The sequence below is a fragment of the Plasmodium gaboni genome, chromosome 8 (genome assembly GCF_001602025.1).
Source record: "Plasmodium gaboni strain SY75 chromosome 8, whole genome shotgun sequence".
NCBI classification, from domain to species: Eukaryota; Apicomplexa; class Aconoidasida; order Haemosporida; family Plasmodiidae; genus Plasmodium; species Plasmodium gaboni.
Window position 1 is genome coordinate 124,912 of NC_031488.1, and position 21,630 is coordinate 146,541.

A 21,630-nucleotide genomic window follows, 5' to 3' on the forward strand; every position below is an offset into this window, starting at 1 on the left:
TTTTTTTTTTTTTTTTTTTTTTTTAAAAAATAAAAATAAAATATAAAAAATTATAAATTTTACCTGAACAGTTCATATTTTTTTTTTTTTTTTTTTTTGACAAGCCGAAAAAAAAAGAAAAAAGTATATATATATATATTTTAATTAAAATTATAAAACATTAAAATATAAGAAAATATATATAAATAAAGAAATATATATATATATATATATATATATATATATATGTTAAAATTTTTTTTTTTTTTTTTTTTTTGACAAGCCGAAAAAAAAAGAAAAAAGTATATATATATATATTTTAATTAAAATTATAAAACATTAAAATATAAGAAAATATATATAAATAAAGAAGTATATATATATATATATATATATATGTATATATTTATTTTAATATGTTTTTGATTTTATAATTATATTATATTATTTATATTTTCCTTTTTTTTCTTTTTTTTCTTTTTTTTTTTTTTTTTCTCTTCGGCGTGTGTATAATATATATATTATATATATTATATATATATAACATGTATTAATTAATTAATTAATTAATTTATTTATGTTGGTATAACTTAAAATTGTTTCTTATACCTTTTGTTATACCTTATAACTTATTTTATATTACCTATCTGTTAGCTTTTATTTTTCAAATTTAATTTTTTCCCTTTGAGCTGTTGAAATGCCGAGAGAAATTATCACGCTGCAATGTGGCCAATGCGGAAATCAAATAGGTGTGGAATTTTGGAAACAGCTATGCAATGAACATAATATTGATCAAGAGGGTATAATAAAAAATAATAATTTTTTAAATGAAGATAGGAAAGATATCTTTTTTTATCAAGCCGATGATGAACATTTTATTCCTAGAGCTTTGTTATTTGATTTAGAACCTCGTGTAATTAATAGTATCCAGGCTAGCGAATATCGAAATTTGTATAATCCTGAAAATATGTTTATTTCTAAAGAAGGTGGAGGTGCCGGTAATAATTGGGGGTGTGGATATAGTCAAGGACATAAAGTAGAAGAAGAAATTATTGATATGATTGATAGAGAAGTAGATAATAGTGATAATTTAGAAGGATTTATATTATCTCATTCAATAGCTGGTGGTACAGGTAGTGGTATGGGTAGTTATTTATTAGAATTATTAAATGATAATTATTCAAAAAAAATGATTCAAACCTTTTCTGTATTTCCATTATTAACAAATGAAAGTAGTGATGTAGTTGTACAGCCATATAATAGTATATTAACATTAAAAAGATTAATATTAAGTACCGATAGTGTTGTTGTAATAGATAATACATCTTTAAATAGAATATTTGTAGAAAGATTAAAATTAAATAATCCTACATTTCAACAAACTAATACAATTATATCTAATGTAATGTCTGCATCAACCACAACATTAAGATATCCAGGAAGCATGAATAATGATATGATAAGTTTAATATCATCCCTTATTATTAATCCTAAATGTCATTTCTTAATAACTTCTTATACACCTATAACTATTGACAAACATATATCTAATGTGCAAAAAACAACTGTGCTAGATGTAATGAAAAGATTATTACATACAAAAAATATAATGGTATCAGCACCTGTTCGAAGAGGAATGTATATATCTATTTTAAATATAATAAGAGGAGAAACAGATCCTACACAAGTACATAAAGGTTTACAAAGAATTAGAGATAGAAAATTAGTTAATTTTATTAAATGGAATCCAGCATCCATACAAGTTACATTAGCTAAACAGTCACCACATGTAGTATCTCCACATAAAGTATGTGGATTAATGATGGCAAATCATACATCTATATCGGCATTATTCGAAAGATGTGTAACACAATTTGATAGGTTATATAAAAGAAGAGCATTCTTAGAAAATTATAAAAAAGAATCCATGTTCTCAAGTGCCGACGGACAAGGAAACTTTGAAGAAATGGAATCTTCTAAAGAAATCACACAAAATTTAATTGATGAGTATAAAAGTGCTGAACGGGAAGATTATTTTACTAACATATAAACATAATTTTTTTTTTTAAACATTTTATGATAAAACATAAACATGTAGGTATATCCATATGTGTATGAAAATATATGAGTTATACTTTATCTGCGGTGAACTTTTTTCTATTTTTTTTTTTTTTTCTTAAATATGAAAATTGTAATTATAAATAAATAAATATAAATATAAATATATATATATATATATATATATATATATTTATATATATTTACCTATGTGCAATTATGCTACACATAAGTAGACTTATTTTTATTTTATTATAATTTTTTTTTTTCATTGTACTCTTAAAAATTCAACTTTATATAACTTATAAATATCTATTTTATTTTTTTAAAATATTATTATTTTTATCATTGTTTTTTTTGTTGATGGTAAATATATGTGTTATTTAAAAAAAAAAATATATATATATATGTATACAATACATAAATAAATAAATAAATATATATATATATATATATATATATATATGTACATACATTTATATTTATATTTATTTATGTTCCCCTGTGGTGGAAGCATTGAGTAACACCTAAAAAATATACAGATAAAATTTTTTTTTTTTTTTTTAAATAACTCCTTGGGAGATACCGTCACATTTTTTTTACATTCACCACATACATCCAGCAGGGGGAAGTAATGTTGAAGGGTAGACATAATCAGCTGAATTTAAAACACATGGAAGAACATATGGTTCTTCATATTCAACACCTTTACTTGTAACCTTAACGATTTGTATAAAGTTGGATGCAGTAGCATCTCTAAAATATAAAATTCTTAAACATTCATTTATTAGGATTCGTGCTTCTTCTTCTGACATATTATCTTTATAATGATCTCTTAATAATGTAAGAGCGAAATATCTAGCATATCCTGTAGTGATATAATCATCACAAAAATTTGTTCCATGCATATCTACAAATCCAATATATAAATCGTCTTTATGGATTTCTTTATATTCTTCATTGTTTTTATATTCATTATATTCATCATCATCTTTATTATTTGCATATAATAAAACATTATCATCATTATTATCATATTTTTGTGAATTTATTCCTGCTATAATTATATTATTAAATAAGGGATCTATCCTATTTTTTCTAACATAAAAAATTCTACTTACATACGAATGGTAATGTTGAGGTGTATACATATCTTCTTTTCTTTTCTTCTCACTTAAATTATTTATATTCTTACGTGTAAGTAACTCATTCAAATATTGAGCATCAGCTAGCTCACCACTAAAACCCATAACCGTCTTATTATTTATTTTAAAAATTCTTTCGACATTCTGAAATTTTGCATAACTACCATAGCTAGCTAAAATAGGGAAAAAAAAAAAAAAAAAAAAAAAAAAATATATATATATATATATATGTATTTATATAAATATGTGAATATATACAAATGGTATGCACATATATATATATATATATGTAAATACATTTACATATGTTTATATTTTTATTTGTTACCTTTTCTATCTGCTGCAATCATTATGCCGTATTTGTATTTTATTGCAATCACGGATGTACCTGTTACGACTGGGCCTAACGTCATTTTTGTTTCTTTCTTTTTTAATATTACAAATGTAAGAAAAACTACAAAAATATTAAATATTATGTAATATATATGTGATATGTTATATATGTTATATGTTAAATATTTTTTATATATTTTATAAATGTTTTATTATACATATATATGTTGTATATTTTTCATTTTATCTTTTTATTTATATGTGCAAAGGTACATATTAAATTAATATGCTCCACATATATATATATATATATATATATATATTTTTTTTTTTTTTTTCTTTACCTGTTTATATTTTATTAAATAAAAAAATATATATTTTTTTCTTTTTTGTATAATATTATTATATCATAATATTTCGCTTAACGATATTTCTTAATTATAATTTTTACTTTCTTATAAATACAATATATTTATATATAAACAAGAAATACAATAAAATATAATGCGAACATATGAAGTTTTTTTATTTTTATTATGAAAATTAAAAAGGATATTTATAAATACACATATAAATATATTCAAGTAAAAAAAAAAAGAAAAACAAAAAAAAAAAAAAAAAAAATATTAATTAGAGGTATTAGAATATAATATATATATATAAAACGTATATATGTAATATTTTTTATTTTTAACGGATATAAATAATATACATATAAATATTATACATATAAATATTATACATATAAATATTATACATATAAATATTATACATATAAATATTATACATATATACATATATATATATATATATTTATATACAATATTTCCATATTTGTATGTATTTACAAAATATAATATTTTTAAAAAACAAAAATGAAAAAAAGAAAATATTAACACTTTTAAAATTGTTTTGCCCATACAGAAATTTATAATATGAACATTTTTTTTTTTTTTTTATTTTAAATCAACAAGGAAATTATAAAAAAGAGAAACATTTTTTTAAAATATATTTTAATAAATTGTAAATCATATTATCTTTTTTGTAACCTTACAAAAAAATATATGTATGTATATATATTTTTTTTGTTGTATAAGTCAAGCACCCCTCTTTATTATTATTATATATATATATATAAAGATTATTTAAAAAAATGTATTTATGTTTATATAAATACATTTAAGAACTTAAAAATTCTTAACGTGAGAGGAAAAAAAAAAATTCTTATTTCATTATCTTATATGAGGTTTATACATTTCTTAATTGAATATTAAAGGAAATCAACATGTTCTAATACGTAATATTATAATATACACACATATATATATATATATATATATAATGTGTTGTTTTTGTTGTATACATATTTATATAAATAATAGGTTCTTACAAAGATATAAATGAAAACCTTTTCTCAGAACGTAGATTGGTTGTATTATATATCATAGTAATTAATATAAAAATGTATATACGTATCATATTTTTATTAGTATTTTTAATATATATATATATATATATATATATAACATGTAAAGAATATGATGATATATATAACTGGTATGACGAAATATTAATATATAAGCTTGGTACCAAAAATTCATGACAATAAGAGAAAAAAAAAATGAGCTTATATCATTACATATATAATAAAGGAATATTAAAATATATATACATATATATATTTAATATTTTTATTTATTAAATACATTCAAGTTGTATATAAAGATAAAATATACTTTTTGTTTAAATATTTTAAAGTTTTCCATATTTTATAATGTCATCATAACAACTATCGCATTATATAAACCTTTATTCTTTTTTTATAACAAAAAAAAAATATGTATATATATATAATATATATGTATAGCATAATTATTTATTTATTTATTTATTTGTTTATTTTATTTTTTTACTTTCAAAATATTCTTCATTTTGATATTAATCCTTCCACTTTTTATTCATTTTTTTTATATCATATATATATATATAAATAATTTAAAATATTTATATTTTTATTATTTTTATATAATATGCCTCCTCAGGGTCTTTAAAAAAAATAACAAGGTAATTAAGGTGACCATTAAGTATTCTACAAACTTTTCATTCAGTTTTTTTTTTTTTTTCATCATTGGAGGTTCAACCATAAAAATGGAAGGATCAATGAAAAAAAAAAAAAAAAAAAAAGAAAAAAAAAAAAAAAAATTATATTATATATATATATATATATATATATATATATATATATATGTACTTTATATTTTATATTTTTTATTTTTTTAATAAAGCTCTACGGCTAAAAATAAATATAAAATGCGCTATATAAATTATTAACGACATAATTGTTTATATATAATATATATTATATATATATATATATATATATATATATATATATATATATGCATAATATTATATTATTTTTATTTTTTTCATCCATATATAAATATATATATATATTGAGAACAGTGTTTAAAGGGTCTACTAATATTAAAATAACAAAATAAAAAGAATATTATTAAACTTTTGTTATATGTTTGTTGTTTTACTTTTTTTTTTTTTTATAAAGAATATCACCATAATTAATATTTAAAGATTAATATTATTATATATATATATTTATTTATTTATTTGTATGTATTTATATTTTATTTATTCATTAAATCCTACGTTTTTTTTTGTTTCTTAACACCTTGAAAAATAATATATATATATATATATATATATATATATATATATATTAAATGTAATTATTGTTGAATATAAAATATTATAAATAGTTATATTACCAAAAAATAATAATAATAATAATAATAAAAAGAACATATATATTTATAATAAATATATATTTAATATTACATACATATATAATATCATTATGTTATATATTATATTTATGTGCATATAATATATAATTTATATGTATAAAACATAAATGATGTAATATATAAATAAATATATATATATATATATATATATATATATCTTTATATATTTATATATTTATAATTCAATATATGTGCCTTTTTTTTTTAAAATAGTTATATAGTTATAAAAAAAAATATATGTAATGTTTAAAATGCTTATTATAAAAAAATTTCCCTTACATAAAAATTTGGTGGGGCCAAGAAACATATAAAATAAAAAAAGATAGGAAGAAACAAAAAAAGAAAAAAAATTATATGTCCCTTGAAGTGTATACATATATAATGAAAATACACAATGTAAAGAGGAATCAATATAAATATATATTATATATATATATATATATTTTTTTTTTTTTTTTTTTTTTTTAAATAATGGCAAGCGACGAATCATCAGGTGATAATTTCTCATCTGGAGACGCTTTAAGCCACACCAGTGAAAAAAAAAAAAATAAAAAAAAAAATAAAAAAAAAAAATATGATCAATATAAGAGGGACACGTCCTCTTTGTCTTCTTCACATTCTTCTTATATATCTAATGCCTCAAGGGTTAGAGATGAAAGAAGGAAAAAAAAAAAATACAAAGAAAAGAAAAGATCATATCATAACAGAAATAGGGATGATAATTATATTCATAGTGATAATGATTATGATGATGATGATAATCATTATGTAAAAAAAAAGAAACATAAAAAAGATAAATATAAGAGTCCTAGTTGTTCATATAGTAGTGATAATTCCAGTGAAGGGGAGAAAAAAAAAAGGAAACATAAAAAAGAAAAGAAAAGAAAAGAAAAAGATAATAAAAGAGATACTAAAATTTTTGATGATGAAATTAAAAATAATAAAGAAAATAATTTGACCGTGAAAGAACTAAAAAAAGAAAGAGAAAATTTAATGAGACAACATTTTAATTATACTGATGAATGTAACCCATTTGGAGATAATACTTTATCAACTCCATTCGTTTGGAAATTAAAAAATAAATATGAAAAAATAAAGAACCAAAAAAAAATAAAATTAACAACTAACAGCCTACTTGAAAATTGTGTATCTAAAATTAATGAGATCGAACAAGTTAAAAAAAGAAGAGAAGATAGAGAAAAAGAAAGACAGATGATAGAAGATCATCGTTTGCAATTAGAGAAGCAAAAAAATCAAATAAATATAAAAGAATATATGGAAAAAGAACATCTCTTTTTTTTTAATCAAGAAATACATTTCTCAAATAATAGGATTAAACATAAAGATATACAACCAATAGATATTTTTAGGACATCCATACAAATATTGAAAGGAGAAGAGCATATACAAAAAAGTGTAGATATTAATAATTACACTATGCCCTTTAACAAAATATTAGAAGGTAAATAATGATAATATATATATATATATATATATATGTATGTATCTATCTATATATACACCCCTTTTATATTTTTTGTCATTTTTAATGATGATTTAATTCAAAAAAAAGCACATTTGTTAGAACAGAATAAAAAGTGTGTTGAATTATGTTACTTTCTGAAACGATGGACAAATAAATATAATTATTTTGTTATATTTTAAAGGGGTTCATCATAATTCATATAAATATATGTATATATGTATGTATATATATGTATATATATATATATATATATATATTTATTTTTATTTTTACTGTTAACCTTTTTTTTTTTTTTTTTTTTTTTTTTATTTTTTTTTTTTTTTTTTTTTTTTTTTTTTTTTTTTTTTTTTTTTTTTTTTTTTTTTTTTTTTTTTTTTTTTTTTTTTTTTTTTTTTTTTTTTTTCTTTTAGGGCTAAGAGAAAAAGAATTAATAAACTGCGAACGACAAATAAAATTATTTCAGATGCATGATAAAATGTTTGACGAAGAAAAGTATGAAAATTTTTGGAATGCACTATTATTTTTTTGTAAATATTATTTAGATAAGATCCAGTTAAAGGAAGAAGAAAACAATAATATAGATGACAATACTGACAATAAAATCGAATCCTTTTTTCTTAATAAAACATATAATGAATTAATAACATATGAAGATAAAATAAAAAAAAAAATTCTTATGGAAGAATCAACAGATAAAGATATGAATTATTGGAATAGGATATTGTTTAAAATACCATATTATAAATCTAAATATATATTGAAATGTTTTCAAGAAAAATTAAAAAAAAAATTGAATAAAATTGATAACACTAATGAACACCATGACAGGTACATAAAAAATAAAATATATATGTATATATATATATATATATATTTATATATTTTTTATATGTGCAATCTATTCACTTACTATTTAACCCTACCATTAAGGAATTAGTAAACTAAACGATTGCTAAAATAATTATGACTATTTTTTTTTTTTCAATTATTAAAATTATTTTTTTTCATTAATTTTAATAAAAATAAAAATTGTTTACAAATATTAAATATTACCATATTATATAAAAAAAAAAAAAAAAAAAAAAAAAACATATATATATATATATATATATATTATATATTTATTTATTCTTTCAGGGGACAAATAAAGACCTCAGAGAAAAAGATTAGTGTGGTCGAAGAGAAACAAGAAAGCTTACCCTACAAATGCGAGAGTCCAATTTTATATGATATAAAATATTTTGAGAAAAATAAATATGAGATAGAAAATGTATATAATTCAGAAGAAGAATTAAAAGAAAGGAAAAAAATATATGAAAATATTTTGATAAAATTGAAAGGAATGGAAGAAGAACAAGAAGAAGAACAAGAAGAAGATTTATCTATTCTTAGTTTTATTAAGGGAGATAATAATAAGGAGATGGAACGAAATAATAAAGTTGATATTATGAATGATAATGATAGATATTCTCATTTAGAATGTGTTACAGAAGATTTTAAAAATAAAGATAATTTAAATAATTTGTTTAAGGAAGATAAAAAAATTTTTGATAGTTTTGTTCAAAGAGAAAAAAAGAAAGGAATAAAAGATGAAATAATCATGAAAGACATACCTCATCATATTATAAAGACAGCAACATTATTAAAGGATTCTTTATTTGTAGCAAGAAAACCTTTATATTTTAATAGAATAAAAACAAGTTTTGATTGGAATAAATATAATAAAACACATTATGATTATGAAAATACACCTCCGAAATATATTTGTGGTTATAAATTTAATATTTTCTATACAAATCTTATAAATAAAAATCATAAACCAACATGGAAATTGTATCCATCAAATGATGGTGATGACACGAAAGTTATTATTATATTTCATGGGGGCATACCTTATTTAGATATAGCTTTTAAAATTATAAATGCAGAATGGTCTCTAGATAAAAATAAAGGATTCAGAAATATATTTGATCGTGGAATCTTACAATTATATTTTAATTTTAAGAAAAAAAGATACAGGAGATAAAATTATAATATATAAAAATATATATATATATATATATATATATATATATATAATATATATATAAATACCTCTTTATATATATTCTTTTTTATGTTATAATTTCTTTTATTTTTTTAATATCTATTTTTTTAGTGATAATAATATATAAAATATATATATATAAATAAATATATTATTATATATATTTTTTTATGTTATAATTTCTTTTATTTTTTTAATATCTATTTTTTTAGTGATAATAATATATAAAATATATATATATAAATAAATATATTATTATATATATTTTTTTTTTTTTTTAATTTTTTGTAAATTTTTTTTTTTTTTTTTTTTTTTTTTTTTTTTTTTTTTCTTAAAATGAAAAATTAGCTAAATATACTTTTAAAATGAAATAATAAAAAAAATACAAATTATATATATGTAACATATATAATATATATATATATTAATCTTGATATGATAATATAAAATTATTACTTAAATATATATATATGTATATAGTTAGTATACATAATTATTATATATATATATCATGTGGTAATATATATTTTTTTAATTTTTTTACTACAACGGTTTTTTCTTTTAATAATAAATAAATATCTATAAATTTATATTTTTAAAAATTAATTTGATCATATAAATATTATATATATAAATATATATTATTATTATTAAATAGTTTTATTAAAAAATCTTAAAAAAAAAATATAAATAAATATATGTATATAAATAAAAATATTATGATATCATTGTTAAAAAAAAAAAACGACATAAAAATGAAATATATATATATATATATATATATATATATATATATTTTTTTATTTTAAATGGATACATTTTTTTTAATGTTAATAAATTTTGTGAAACATATAAAGTTACCATAAAAAATATAAAATATATATTTATTATATATTTATTATATATATATATAAAATATGAATTATTTAAATGACCCATATATGACAAACAACGACCATGCGATAAATAGAAATAATTGTAACTCACACGAAGAAGAAGAAAATAATATATATGTTGACAAACAAAATATTTGTGCTTCAAAATGTGTTGCTCAAAATAATAATATAACATCAAGAAAAAGATACATAAATTATAATAATATAAGTGGAGCTTATAATAATGCACATAACAATTTTTATAATCAATATAAAAAAAAACCAAAAAAAAATTATAATAATAAAAAATTTTTTTGTGAAAACCAACAAAATGGTTTATATCATATAGATGTAGTAAATAATATAAACTTTTCTAATAATAAATATGTTATGAATAAAATAAAGAAACCATTTGAAAGAAATAAAGAAAAGAAAAGTTCTTCATATGGATTATATAAACATGTAAATGACTCTACTACATATATATTAGACAATAAAATATATGAACATAATAATTCATATTTAAAAAATGATATTCTTCCAGATTATGAACAAAATAAAAATGATACAAATTATAGAAATAAAGAATATATAAGGGATTGTCAATATATCTGTAGTAATAATGAGTTATCACAGAATTTTCATAAAAATCATTCTTCCTTATTATCATGTGAAGACATAGTTATAAAGAAGAGTGTGAAAAAAGGTTCATATAATACTAATGAGAATAATGATGGTATTGATTGTTTTGAAAATGGAATAAATGAGAGATATAATAATTTAGATATCAATTATAGAGAACAAAATGAAGAGAATAATGATGAAATTATTGAAAGGGAAGAATATTTAAAAAAGCAAAATATAAGAAAATATAATGATGAAGAAGTAAATAAGAAAAAAAGAAATATAAATATATTATCAAAAAATGAAATTTTAAAAGATGCTATAGAATATTTTCAAAATTGTTCATCAAGAAATAATGATAATAATATATATTGTGATAGTTCAAATGAAGAAGAGATTAATATAAAAAATATATATTATAAAGAAAATATTTGTTTTGTATGTAAAGAAAAAGAATATATTTATAAATGCCCATATTGTGAAATTCCTACTTGTTCTTTAGAATGTTCAAAAAATCATAAAAAAATTTTTAAATGTATTCAAAAATTGAAAAAGAATTTAAAAATAAAAAATATTAGTAAAGATAATTTTGATGAATCTATATTATATAAAGATTTTCTTTATTTACAAAATATAGAAACTATAATACAAGGAAATTATAAATATATTAAAATTAAAGATTATGAAACTACAAAAATATGGTTATTACATAATAAAAAATTAAATAAATTATTAAAAAAAAGAAAAATCATTTTATTAAAAGCACCCATATTTACAAAGATACATAATGAAAATAAAACATTCATATCTAATCATATTATTTTCTGGTCTATCAAAATTACTTTTATAAATATTAATATTAAAATTTTATATCATGAAATTAATGAAAATCTAACCTTTTTACAACTTATTCAATTTCTATGCTCTAAAATTGATAAACTACAAACAAAAATTTTTATATACCTTCAAAATGTTAAATCAATATATATATCACTCAAAAATGAACAAACAAATAATAATAATAATAAGTGTGATGTGAATAAATATTGCTCGGTTCAACAAGTTCTCAGGAAGTCACTGTGTGGAAAGACCTTTTATGAATACCCTCATTTTTATATGGAACTTTTTTATGAACATGATAAACCTATTACAAATCCATTGTATGACCTTGAGCAAAAAAAAGAGCAGGACAACCAACATACTTATAAACAGCATGAACATAAATGTAAGCCGACTGATAAGGAAGATAATACAATTGACATGGACGAAGGTGATAATGATAATGATGGAGGTGATAATAATAATGATAATGATGGAGGTGATAATAATAATGATAATGATGGAGGTGATAATAATAATGATAATGATGAAGGTGATAATGATAATGATGGATGTGATAATGATAATGATGGATGTGATAATGATAATGATGGATGTGATGATTATAATGATGAAGATGACGATTATAATGATGAAGGTGACGATTATAATGATGAAGGTGATAATGATAATGATCTAGGTGAAGATGATATGAATAATAATGATTATAACAATATGTAAAAGCAATTTTTAATTAGAATATGAAAAAATATATATATATATATATATATATATATTATAAATATGTAAAAACATATTTATTTATTTATTTATCTATTTATTTATTTATCTATTTATTTATTTATTTATTTATCTATTTATTTATTTATCTATTTATTTATTTATCTATTTATTTGTTTATTTATTTATCTTATTATTTATTTTTTTTTTTTTTTTTTTTCATATTGTACAACAAAAATGATCAAAAAAAAAAAAAAAAAACTGAAAGCCTTTTTTTTTTTTTTTGTTTTATTTTTTAAATGGTTCTTTTAAAAAAGTATCCTTTAAGTTAAAATTTTTTTTTTTTTTTTTCTCATAACAAGAAACTTCTCCAAATAAATAATAAATAATAAATATATATATTTTTATTTATATATATATATTTATATTATGTATATATTATTTTTTTTTTTTTTTAAAGTGATAATTCTTGAAAATAAGAAAAGGAACATATTAATGAAAATATAAGTACTACATGTTTGTTTACATATTATGATTTATATTCATCGTATGGATATAAAAATAATAAAAATATGAAAGAAATAAAAAACACAAGCTCATACACATAATAATATAAACATATATATAATAAAATATATATATATATATATATATATATATATATATATATATTTTTTATTTATGTATTTATTATTTACCTTTTTGCTGCTCACCAAATGATTGCATGAAAAAAAAAGTATGAACATTTACTCGTTCCATTTCCATTTGCATTTCCTTTTATTTTTGTTTTTATTTTTGTGTAATGGTAGTGTATTTGCTATCCAGATATGGAATCGGCAAGAATGGAAGGGATGGAATGTGTTAGGAATAATAAAAAATAAAACTAATGATGAAATATTATGGTCCCAATTAAAAAGAAAATATAAGAACAATAAAAATAATATTAATAATATTTGTAATATTATTTGTAGTGATAATATTATGATGATAAAAGGAAATGGTCGGCATTTTTGTTGTAGATATAATGATAAGTATCATTTCCTTTTAGAGAATAATAAGAAGGTACATAATAATTATAAAGAAAAATTAAAAATATCAGATAGATTAAAAATATTGGATAGATTAAAAATATTGGATAGATTAAAAATATTGGATAGATTAAAAAGCTTAAATAACGAACAGGGTTTTTCAAATACATATCATAATGATGTGAAAAAAAATACATTAAATTATTCTGAAGATACATTACCATCATATCATAGATATATAGATAATTTAAAAACTAGGAAAATTATTCATCCAAGTATAAGAATTAGAGAATTAGATAAGAAATTTATGAAATGTAAAGAAAGTTATAATAAATTATATTCTCACTTGAAAGAAAGTGATCTCTTTGAAAATTTTTCTTATGTTGGTAGGCAAAGAAAAGGAATATTATCACCTACATATCGTTTACCAAAATTTATAGAAAGACCGAATTATCATAGAACAGGTACTCCAATATATGTGCCATATGATAATAATAATAATAAAAATAATAGTAATAACCGTGATGATTATAATAACATTAAGAGTGATAAAGATATCGAAATTATAAAACAAAATTGTAGATTTGCCAGAGAATTAATGGATGATATTTCATATATTATATGTGAAGGTATTACAACAAATGATATAGATATATATATTTTAAACAAATGTCTAAACAATGGTTTTTATCCTTCTCCTTTAAATTATCATCAATTCCCTAAATGTTCTTGTATATCTCTTAATGAAATTTTATGTCATGGAATACCAGATAATAATTTATTATATTCAAATGATATCATCAAAATAGATATTAGTTTATTTAGAAATGGATATCATGCTGATATGTGTGAAAGTTTTATAGTTCCTAAATTAAGTAAATCTGAAAAAAAAAAAAGAAAAAAATTTTATGATTTTATTTATTTAAATAATGCATTTAAAACAAAATATACAAAATATATTTTAAAATATCATTATGATTTAACAAAAAATAAAATTGTAAGAAAAGGAAAATCATTTGTTACAAAAAAAATCAAATATGCAGCTCCAAACTCAAAAGAACAAAACAGTCAAGACTACACCGATTTTGATGATAACACAACGGATCTCAACATATCTAAACAAAATTATGTCACTGATGATATGCATATAAATAATATATCAGGACATACACATAATAAAAACAATTTTGATAGTATGAATAATATGAACAATTCTTATACACATAATCAAACTGATAATTATAAAAATCCATTTAATATATTAAATAATAATGTTCAACAAGAAGAAGATGAACTGGAATATTTCCATAAATATTATGATCAGAAAATCATTTTCAATGAAGAAAAAAATGAAATTTATCAAGATATACAAAATTTTATATATCAAAAAAGTTTAAATAAAAAAGTAGGAGGAAAAAAAAAAAGGTTTGATTTTTTTGATAATACTAAAATGAATACAAATGATATCAAAAATTTTATGTATCAAAAAAATCTAGATTTAATAAAAACAGCATATGAATGTACTATGGCAGGAATAAGTGTATGTAAAGATGGAGTACCTTTTAAAAGAATTGCAGAAGCTATGGATATTTATATAAAAGATGTAAATAAAAAAAAAAATAAAACATATTCTATAGTTCCACATCTATGTGGTCATAATATAGGAAAAAATTTCCATGAAGAACCTTTTATTATACATACATTAAATAATGATGAAAGAAAAATGTGTTCAAATATGGTCTTTACAATAGAACCCATTATATCTGAATCTTCTACAGATTTTATTCTATGGCCAGATAATTGGACTATCTCAAATACGAAATATCATTTTTCTGCTCAATTCGAGCATACCATTTTGATACTAAAAAATGGAGTACATATTCTCACGGACAAAAATGATACATCTCCAAAATATTTGTGGCAAGAAATTGATTGAATCCATGAAATTAATATTATAATATATATCAACCTTATAAAACTAAACCATTATACCTTAATAAATAAAAACAGATAATACAATCATATGTAAACATGAGTATTTTTTTGGTAATTTTATTATATATATATTACATATATATAATACATATATATATATATATATATATATATATATATATTTATATATTTATTTTTTTTTTTTTCCTTAAAAATTAAGAATTAAAATTATATTTTTTTCTTTTATTCATCATATTTACATATGTATTTGTGTTGACATAATATACATGGTAAAATATAAAAAATATTTCATATTATATATATAAATATATATATATATATGTATATTTTTTTTTTTTTTTTTTTTTTTTTGTGTAAACTTTGATATAATATATATATTATTTTTTTAAGTTTTTAAAAAATGACTATTTTTATATATTCGCCTTGATGCGAATAATCCAAGTTTGCTTTTTTCAAATAATATGAAATTTTATATGAATAAATAAAATGATAAAAAATAAAATGATAATTTAGAATGTACATATAATAAATATATATATGTATAAATATAAATATATATATATATATATATATATATATATATATATATAATATATATAATATATATATTATATATATATTTAATATTTGATAATAGAAAAAAATTTAAAAAAAAAAAAAAAAAAAGGAGGAAATATATTTTTTTTTTTTGTTTTTTTTAACAATTAATTATTATATATTTTATTTCGTATATTTTGCTTAATATAATATATATATATATATTTATATATATATATATATATATATTTATATATTTATTTATATATTTATGATATAATTTTTTTTGTAGTTAAAATATTATCACATCTTATTAATTTATTTCATTTCATTTTATTTTATTTTTTGTTTTTTTGAATGTTTAGTAGTGTTTCATAAATGTATCTCAAGGAGAATAATACTTGAAAGTTTTATAACATAAAATAATTTAATTATATATTTTATGATAATAAATATTATCATATTAAATTATGTAAGTGTTCATTTTTTGTGTGTTGAAAGAAGCATTAGCATAAAAAAAAAATATATATATATATATATATATTAATAGAAAAACAGAAAAAATAAAAGGAAAAAAAAAAAAAAAAATAAATCTTTATGCTAAAAATAGAAATTTGTATATTCATAAAAAATATATTTATTCATTCTATTTATGATATAATAACTAGTATATTATGTAATAAATAAATAAATATATTATATATATATATAATATATATGTATGTATTTATTTATTTATTGCGTACTTTCATAAGATTATACATATATATATATATATATATAATATGTATATATTTTCCTTTTTATATTTTTTTCGTTTGTTCTTTTCAACGAATTAATCCTAGATAATAATATAAAAACAATAAAATAAAATGCTTCCTTTTTTTCTTTTTATTTTTTTGTGTTTACATTTTTGAACATACTCATAAATGTGTTAGTCGTTTATTCTATCTTTCATTTTTATAAACAAGTATTCCTCTTGTAGGAATAGATAGATGACTGAATATATAAACATATAAATATAAATATATATAAATATATATATATATATATATGAGTAATATTTTATGCTTTTTTAAAGTTTAAAAGATTACATATCAGAGGATTATTTTTTATTTTCATAAAAAGGAAATACCTTTCAAGGGTATTAAGAAATACAAAACGTATTTAAAGATAGACATAAAATTAAACATAATCATATAAATAAAAAGATATATATATATATATATATATATATATATATATATATATATATATGTGTATATCTTTATATATATATTTCATATATACATAGAAACCATTTCAATGAAGACTCCATCTAAGGAGTGTAATGCACATATCCCTAGAAATTCTACACACCATGAATATGATAATAAAGATTTGATACCCATATATAGAAAACCTATGATCAATAAAAGTGTTTTTTTAAAAACATCAGAAAAAAAGTATCATCCTATAAATAAACATACAACAAACTCATATAATATATTTCCTTATGGAGGTATTTATTATCATGATATTATTATAAAGGATGTATTGAAGTTTTATTATAAAAATAATGACAAAAGAAATAATTATTCTAATTATTTATCACAACATGAGAGAGAGGGTTCTAATTATGTTTATTTAGGTGCAGGGATTATGAGAGAAGAACAGGATAAAAAAAATAAGGAAAAAAATAAAATGGTTTTTATATTTTTTATTAATGAAATGTTGTTGAAAAGATTAAGAAGAAATCATTTAAGAAGAAATAATAAAATAAGAAATAATTTAAGAAGAAAGAGGAAGATTCGAAGGGTAGAAAAAAATGAAAATATAAATGAAAATAATAATATTAATAGTAATAATAATCATAATATTAATAGTAATAATAATAATAATATTAATAGTAATAATAATAATCATAATAATTGTAGTAGTTGTAATAAAATGTATTGCTCTTCGAGGCAAGGTGATTTTAAAGAAGAAGATGATAATAAAGAAAAAAAAAAAAAGATATCATCATGTTCGAGCAGAATTAATAATTATGTTAAGGAATATAAAAAAAAAAAAAGTAATATTAAAAGATTACAAGATATAGATAATATTTTAAGTGAACAATCAAACAATAAACATACTTTTATAAGAACAAAATCATCTCTCTTTTATGAAGATATAAAAACAAAAGAAGGAGGTACATGTACTGATGTAAATAGAAATTATAAAAACAATACAATCAATTCGTTTTTTAGTGACTGGCAAAATATAGAGGAAAACAATACAAATATAATTAATGATATTATAAATGAAGAAATATATGTTAATAAGTCCACTACCCTTGATTCATTTCATGATAAAGAAAGTTCAAATGATAGAAAAAATGTATGTGATAAGAGATCTGAAGGTAAAAAAAGAGATCATTATGATGACAACGATTATTATTATGATGATGATGATGACGATTATTATTATGATGATGATGATGACGATTATTATTATGATGATGACAACGATTATTATTATGATGATGATGACAACGATTATTATGATGATGATGATGACGATTATTATTATTATTACTATCATTGTGATGAATACCTTCAGAAACAGCATGGTCAACCTTATGAGGTACACAAAAAAGACACACATGATCATAACAAAGAACAAAATGTATATACAGATAAGAATAATATTTTTTTACTAAATATTTTACATCATCAAAATAATGTATATTCAGTCAAGTGGAAAGAAAGTTCGTATGAAGAATTTTCAATTTTAGTTTCTATATGTTATGATGGTTATATGTATATATGGAAAGAACATATGAATTGTAATAATAAATTTACATTTATATCTATATGTAGAATTTATATTTTATATTTTGAGAATTTAATTCAAAATATTAAATGGTATTGGATTAATAAAAATGAAGAAAACAAAGAAAATTATAATTTCCTTTTTAATAATAAAAATATAAACCTATCAAAAAATGAATATTTGATAGTATATGGATCAAAAAATAATTTAGTGGATCATAATGATAATTATTATAGTGATTCTATATGTAGGCAAAAAAATAAGATGAAAAATTGTATATATCACAATGAATTTAAGATCAAAAATGATATTTATACTGATAATATTTATAATAATAATATTTATAATGATAATATTTATAATGATAATATTTATAATAATAATACTTATAATGATAATACTTATAATAATAATACTTATAATAATAATATTTATAATGATAATATTTATTTTAGTGATATAAAAGATTTTATGGTTTTTTCTATATATGGCATTTTCAACATTTATGATAATAATATACATATAAAAAATATATTAAACTATGAAAATATACCCATACACATAAACTTTAATAATATATTAGATGCAAAACTAGAATACAATATAATGAATACATCTCTTATATCTGTATATACAGATGATACTTATTTGCCAGTTAATGAATTTAATATTAAATATGGTAAATGGAAAATTAAAAAAATAATAGATCACGATTTAATCATTAATAATTTTAAAAGTAATCATTTGAATTATATAAATGAACAAAATAATAATATCAATAATCATCATTGTTATGATAAAACCTTTTCTCCACTTTCTTATTATATACAAAATAATAAACATTTAAATAATAAACAAAATGATTTTATATTATTTGAAAAACTTTTTAATACTATCAATAATTTAATGCCGCCATTCTCAATAAAAATTTCTACTTACAATAATGACTTTTATAAAATATTTATTAAACCTAGTGATATATGGATTAAAAAAAAAAACAGTATAAGTGTTAGATATTTTCTTGAATACAAAAATGTCTTACACAAACAAAATAATTTTCATACAAATCGTAATTCTAATAATAATAGAAAAAAATCTAAACATATTCAATATGACATGCAATTTAATATATATCATAATATTTTACTTATACTCAACAAAATTAATAATAAAATATATCTCTATGATGTTGTAGGGTCTTTAAAGAAAAAAAAAATAAATAAAAATAACAAAGACAAGAAGAAAATGAAAAGGAAAAATCATTATTCATTTAATGAAGACACAAATATACATTCAAAAGGTTTTAAAAATTTAAATAATGATGAAAGTAAAATAAATCAAAATAATATGTATGAATATCATACATATAGTGACATAAACTCTAATCATAATAATGCTAATCATCTATCAAATAATATTATAACTCAAAATATACAATCAACACATTTGTCAAATAATATCAACAGTAATCATATTACTCAAATAAATAATAATATAGAAATGCATGAAGAAAAAAATTTTAATAATCAAACATTTAATACACAGAAAAATGATAATTTTATGGATTCATCTAACCAACATAATCATAATAATAATAATAATAATAATGATCATGGTGGTGATTATAGAAGTTTATATAAAATACATTCGAGTGAAAAGGATAATATTATAAAGAACTCGTATCATAATAATGTAAATTCTTTGGGTAGAAAAAAAATCTTAAAATATAAAAAAAAAATACAAAAAAACAAACAATTCTTCTCACTTATTTGTTGTCTTAATAGTATTTATATTGATAATTATTATATATTAAAATATAAAGGATATGATTTCTTAAATAATAAAATACATTTCATTTATAGTTATGTTTATAAATTTTCAACCTTTTATGATAATGTAAAGAAAAATAAAAATTTATATGTGTCAACTAGCGAAATTTTAGAAAAAAAACATCTTATTCCTTTAGTATCTAAATGTAAAATAATCGAATCATTTGATTCTTTCTTTTTATTATTATGTATAGATAAAAATAAAGAACATGTTTTTGCCTTAAAATCTGAAAAAATGAATATTGTCAATAATATTAAAATGATATGTATATTTGATGATTATTCATATATACAATCATTAAATGAAAATAAAAAAGAGGATCCAACATATAGTCAAAATATAAATACAAAAATTAAATTAGATAATAATATATATATCAATAAAGTCAAATCTGATATATTATTAATAGAAGGACATAATGAAATTAATATAATCGATTATATTATAGATGATTTTTATATATATAATAAAAATATGGAACATAATCTATTACTTATTATTAAATATGTATATACTATACATAAAAATAACGACCTTCATAATAAAAAAAA

General features: G+C 18.2%; 6 protein-coding genes and 3 non-coding genes across 9 annotated transcripts in view; 7 read left to right on the top strand and 2 right to left on the bottom strand.

The window, feature by feature from the left end:
• Positions 1 to 676: 676 nt before the first annotated feature.
• On the top strand, positions 677 to 2,029 carry PGSY75_0803700 (tubulin gamma chain; the record flags this gene model as incomplete). The annotated part of the gene is made up of 1 exon (XM_018785175.1): positions 677 to 2,029. One exon carries the CDS (start codon positions 677 to 679, stop codon positions 2,027 to 2,029), a length of 1,353 nt encoding a protein of 450 aa, XP_018642142.1.
• Positions 2,030 to 2,642: 613 nt separating this feature from the next.
• Positions 2,643 to 3,595, bottom strand: PGSY75_0803800 (proteasome subunit beta type-4; the record flags this gene model as incomplete). The annotated part of the gene is made up of 2 exons (XM_018785176.1): positions 2,643 to 3,355; positions 3,511 to 3,595. The coding sequence occupies 2 exons, from the start codon at positions 3,593 to 3,595 to the stop codon at positions 2,643 to 2,645; spliced, it is 798 nt and encodes a 265-aa protein (XP_018642143.1).
• A 1,952-nt stretch (positions 3,596 to 5,547) lies between these two features.
• PGSY75_0803900 lies at positions 5,548 to 5,677 on the bottom strand. The gene has a single exon (XR_001974523.1). It is a non-coding gene; the product is annotated as a C/D small nucleolar RNA (small nucleolar RNA).
• Positions 5,678 to 6,811: 1,134 nt separating this feature from the next.
• On the top strand, positions 6,812 to 9,852 carry PGSY75_0804000 (cactin-like protein; the record flags this gene model as incomplete). The annotated part of the gene is made up of 3 exons (XM_018785177.1): positions 6,812 to 7,802; positions 8,237 to 8,654; positions 8,964 to 9,852. 3 exons carry the CDS (start codon positions 6,812 to 6,814, stop codon positions 9,850 to 9,852), a joined length of 2,298 nt encoding a protein of 765 aa, XP_018642144.1.
• PGSY75_0804100 lies at positions 7,885 to 7,968 on the top strand. The gene has a single exon (XR_001974524.1). It is a non-coding gene; the product is annotated as a small nucleolar RNA snoR06 (small nucleolar RNA).
• Positions 8,720 to 8,878, top strand: PGSY75_0804200. Its single transcript, XR_001974525.1, has one exon. It is a non-coding gene; the product is annotated as an RNA of unknown function RUF3 (small nucleolar RNA).
• Positions 9,853 to 10,790: 938 nt separating the features above from the next.
• On the top strand, positions 10,791 to 12,932 carry PGSY75_0804300 (hypothetical protein; the record flags this gene model as incomplete). Its single annotated transcript, XM_018785178.1, has 1 exon — positions 10,791 to 12,932. The coding sequence occupies one exon, from the start codon at positions 10,791 to 10,793 to the stop codon at positions 12,930 to 12,932; it is 2,142 nt and encodes a 713-aa protein (XP_018642145.1).
• A 738-nt stretch (positions 12,933 to 13,670) lies between these two features.
• PGSY75_0804400 (putative methionine aminopeptidase 1c) lies at positions 13,671 to 15,896 on the top strand (the record flags this gene model as incomplete). Its single annotated transcript, XM_018785179.1, has 1 exon — positions 13,671 to 15,896. The coding sequence occupies one exon, from the start codon at positions 13,671 to 13,673 to the stop codon at positions 15,894 to 15,896; it is 2,226 nt and encodes a 741-aa protein (XP_018642146.1).
• A 1,862-nt stretch (positions 15,897 to 17,758) lies between these two features.
• Positions 17,759 to 21,630, top strand: part of PGSY75_0804500 (putative membrane protein) — a gene marked incomplete at both ends in the record, with an annotated part of 11,961 nt that continues 8,089 nt past the window's right edge. Inside the window, one exon of the mRNA XM_018785180.1 lies at positions 17,759 to 21,630. This exon is cut by the window's right edge and continues 6,357 nt beyond it. Coding sequence (XP_018642147.1) covers positions 17,759 to 21,630 — 3,872 coding nt within the window.